The 3,189-nt window shown below is 39.3% G+C and overlaps 1 protein-coding gene across 4 annotated transcripts in view; it reads right to left on the bottom strand.

Annotated features, from left to right (window-relative positions):
* Positions 1-2,181, bottom strand: part of kmt2a (lysine (K)-specific methyltransferase 2A) — a 45,638-nt gene extending 43,457 nt beyond the window's left edge. For all 4 annotated transcript variants that reach the window (XM_015380418.1, XM_015380420.1, XM_015380421.1 and 1 more), the window contains exon 1: positions 1,887-2,181. In XM_015380418.1, the coding sequence (XP_015235904.1) occupies positions 1,887-2,132 (246 nt within the window). In that variant the 5' untranslated portion in view covers positions 2,133-2,181. The remainder of the gene's footprint in view (positions 1-1,886) is intronic.
* Positions 2,182-3,189: the final 1,008 nt, after the last annotated feature.

The raw sequence follows: 3,189 nt of genomic DNA, 5'->3' as shown, positions 1-3,189 counted from the left end.
GGGGGTTAACAAGTCAAGAAAAAAAAGGTAAAAAGGTAATTGATAAGTTAAAAAATAAAGTTCAAAAGTTAATAGGCCTTGTAAGTGCCGGTATCAGCATTAATGCCTCTAAGGTTACATTGGACCAAAAAAAATGTTTCTTTCACTCTCAGAGAGTTTTTCATGAATTTCTTATAGAAGCACTTTTGTTATTTTTCTTAATATATTCGGGTAAGTTGGCGTTTCTTATTACATTGACATTTATTTTTGCATATTCAACATATTCATATTTTTTTATGTTACAAAGGTAACAAATCTTGTCCTGGATTCCAATAACACAATTGGCTTGAAATTTGGATTTTCTAAGTATTTCGCTGATTGCCCTATAAAGGGTTAAAATAAATATATGTTTTTTTTGTATCAAAATATCTATTGTACCTATTGTACCTTATTGTTGATCTCTCGGTTAAAAACAGGCGATATATCCATCTCTAAACCTGGTGGTAAACATTCCCACTCAGTGTACTCCTGCAATGAACGCATGCTGCGCATCATGAGGGAGGAAGATGGTAGTTCGCTTACACGAACACACCCCCACATCGCACACGGTCCGTCTGCAAGGGGCTCGTTGTTATTGTAGCCAGCCCTGCATGCGCACCGTCACCAGCAAGCCTCATTCGTCCGATAAAACATGCCCACATCCTCCTAACCCACTGGCTATAGGTATATCCATAGTCTAGTTTATAAAACCACCAGCCTCGCCTCGAGTAATAAACCAGATATTAGCTCCGTACTGACTGTACAGAGAGGGGGAAAACATGTCCACCTCCCATTTTCCTATGCATCAGCAATAGCCCCGATAGCTAGCGTGGCGTACACTGTAGCATGGCAGCTCTTAGCTTATCCCAAAACCATTAACTTCTGTGTAAAAACCTGGCTTACTAAACCCCTCTTTTTGCTTCCACACAATTGCGTAGGGATGAACTCATGGAAAGTAGACTTATAAACCATAATAACAACATAAAAATAAACAACTTTATCACGGAGTAGTTTTGGCTACGGTATACAAACAGCTAGCATGGAAGCTAACCAGGCGGACGTCTTTAAAAGGTGACCACCTCGATGCAGTTAGCCCTTTTAAGCTAATTTTGATACCACCGGGCTATTTAGCTGCTAAAGATTAACTCATGAAAATATGTGAACGGGTTAGATGTGAAGTGAACAAGCACCCCAGAAATACGCTACACGCAGCTAAATTCACGTTAGCTCATCACAAACCACAACTGTGCTCTCCTTCTTTAAGTTTCCTTACATATGTATGCATTACACAGACATTAATAAGGAATAAATGCTCCACCTGGGTGTTTAAACGCCAGTTATCAGTAGGCCGGTAAAACATATGCTTAAATGGGACGTTAACTTTTACATTGAGTGAGAATGTATTCTCAAGCCTGATGGGTCTTTCTCATCTGAGTAACTAACTAGCAAATATTATTTAATAACGTATAGTTAAGGTGTATAATAGCTTGTGTTTCTTCCGTATGTTAACATGACTGTGGGATGTAATTAACAGTGTTATACGGGGGTTTCCCTGCTGTGGTTTTGGCTAACACAGTAATGTTAGCTCCATCTAAACTGTGTGGATGTAGCATTTCTCCTCATCCGAAAAGAAACTTTCATTCATATAAACGATTGAGCTAAAATGTAGAGTTAGTGTGTTTATTTAAAACAAAACCTTAAAAAACTATAGAACAGTGGAGTTAAAGGCCAAAAAGCTCAGTGAAAGTTAACCGAGCATCCTTCCAATGACAAGTTTTAAGGGGGCTGTAACCGTTAGCTCTTCTCCTCACAGGGACCAGGCGCTCCGCCAACCGGAGCTTCCTAAACCCGCTGAGTGCTGAGCTTACCTCTGCACTACTAGAGTCGCTGGATTCGCCCAAAACATCCCGAAATTTCTGCAGGTTGCTCCTGATAACCGAAGAAACCTGTAGTGCAGCATCAAACCCGGGTCCGAGTCCGGCGGCGTTTGGCTGGGCTCCCGATACGCTCCGTAAAAATGCGGTAACCCTAACACGGCCCGCTCTCCTCCCGGTACCGGAGTTGCTGCTCCCTCCGGGCCGAGCAGGGAACCGCCACCGACAGCTGTGCGCCATTTTACACTCTCTGCCTGTCTGCCCCTATGATCAGATACCTCGGTGTGGGCGGTGCATGCACTTCACATAAACAAGCTCTATCACAGCGCTGGTTCGTAATGACGGAGTACGCTGGAGTAGCCCGGACAATGCATTTTCCTCGCGCTCCTATTCATGATCTGCATGGCTGACCTAATCAGGTTCAGGGGTTTTGTCCGGCGGGAAAGAAATCCACATTTAAATCATTGATCAGAGATTACAGAAGAGGATTAATGCCACTGAAAAAAGTTAACTGATTTAAAATTTTATATCAGTATAATATGAGAAAAAATTCAGAATTCTGACTTTAATCTTAGAATTCTGACTTTAATTTCAGAATTCTGACCTTTTTCTCAGAATTCTGTCTTTAATCTCATAATTCTGACTTTTTTTCTCAGGATTCTGTCTTTAATCTCAGAATTCTGTCTTTAATCTCAGAATTCTGTCTTTAATCTCAGAATTCTGACTTTAATCTCAGAATTCTGACTAATTTCAGAATTCTGACATTTTTCGCAGAATTCTCTTTAATCTCAGAATTCTGACTTTCATCTCAGAATTCTGACTTTAATTTCAGAATTCTGACTTTTTTTTAAGAATTCTGACTTTTTTCACAATTCTGACTTTCATCTCGGAATTCTGACTTTTTTCTCAGAATTCTTACTTTAATCTCAGAATTCTGACTTTAATCTCAGAATTCTGACTTTAATTTCAGAATTCTAACCCTTTTCTCAGAATTCTAACCCTTTTCTCAGAATTCTTTCTTTAATCTCAAAATTCTGACTTTTTTCTCAGAATTCTGACTAATCTCAGAATTCTGACTTTAATTTCAGAATTCTGACCTTTTTCTCAGAATTCTGTCTTTAATCTCAGAATCCTGTCTTTAATTTCAGAATTCTGACTTTAATTTCAGAATTCTGACCTTTTTCTCAGAATCCTGACTTTAACCTCAGAATCCTGTCTTTAATCTCAGAACTCTGACTTTCATCTCGGAATTCTGACTTTTTTCTCAAAATTCTGGCTTTAATTTCAGAATTCTGAC

Source organism: Cyprinodon variegatus, unplaced genomic scaffold (assembly GCF_000732505.1).
Source record: "Cyprinodon variegatus isolate N-32 unplaced genomic scaffold, C_variegatus-1.0 Scaffold213, whole genome shotgun sequence".
Lineage (NCBI taxonomy): Eukaryota > Metazoa > Chordata > Actinopteri > Cyprinodontiformes > Cyprinodontidae > Cyprinodon > Cyprinodon variegatus.
The sequence above is the reverse complement of the archived record's forward strand: the minus strand, read 5'-3'. Positions and strand labels throughout refer to the sequence as shown.